Source organism: Puntigrus tetrazona, chromosome 11 (genome assembly GCF_018831695.1).
Source record: "Puntigrus tetrazona isolate hp1 chromosome 11, ASM1883169v1, whole genome shotgun sequence".
Taxonomy (NCBI): domain Eukaryota; kingdom Metazoa; phylum Chordata; class Actinopteri; order Cypriniformes; family Cyprinidae; genus Puntigrus; species Puntigrus tetrazona.
The window spans coordinates 10,763,560-10,764,168 of NC_056709.1; the positions used below are offsets into that span (position 1 = coordinate 10,763,560).

At 56.8% G+C, this 609-nt stretch overlaps 1 protein-coding gene across 1 annotated transcript in view; it reads right to left on the bottom strand.

Moving 5' to 3' along the window:
- Window positions 1-609, bottom strand: part of LOC122353594 (replication factor C subunit 4-like) — a 3,347-nt gene that overhangs the window by 1,069 nt on the left and 1,669 nt on the right. Inside the window, exons 4-6 of the mRNA XM_043251406.1 lie at window positions 456-575; window positions 242-385; window positions 53-173 (exon numbers count right to left, since the gene is read on the bottom strand). Coding sequence (XP_043107341.1) covers window positions 53-173; window positions 242-385; window positions 456-575 — 385 coding nt within the window. The remainder of the gene's footprint in view (window positions 1-52; window positions 174-241; window positions 386-455; window positions 576-609) is intronic.

Sequence of the window (609 nt, forward strand, 5' to 3'; positions counted from 1 at the left end):
AAAAAAAGGCAAGATATATATAAAAAAATAGTTTTTTAATCCGTCCATGCACCTCTTTGCTGTACTTGAGCTTCTCTTTGGCACAGATGTCCAGCAGACGCTCCTTCTGAATGTCGTTGGCCAGCGGTTTGAAGCGGAACTTGGAGCATCTGGAGGTCAGCGGCTCGATGATCCTGTACAAACAGCGGCAGTCAGCCTGAGCGGCAGCAGGGCATGGTGGGATAGCGGCGCTCACACTGACCGGCTCACGTAGTTACAGATGAGACAGAAGCGCGTGGTCCGAGACTCCTTCTCCATGGTCCTCCTGAGAGCCGCCTGAGCCGCTCCGGTCATCGAGTCCGCCTCGTCCAGGATGATGATCTTAAACGGAGGACAGGGCTTCCCGCTGCGGACACACAGAGACGTTCACGCACGTGTTTGGAGGCGCTCGGGGCTCGGAGAACACGGCCACTCACTCGGAGCGCGTCCCAGCCGCCGTCAGCTGAGCGAACCTCTTCACCTTCTCTCGGATCACCTGAATCCCTCGCTCATCGGACGCGTTCAGCTCCAGAACTCTCTGACGGTACAGCTCCGGCCTGGACACACACACACACACACACACACACACAC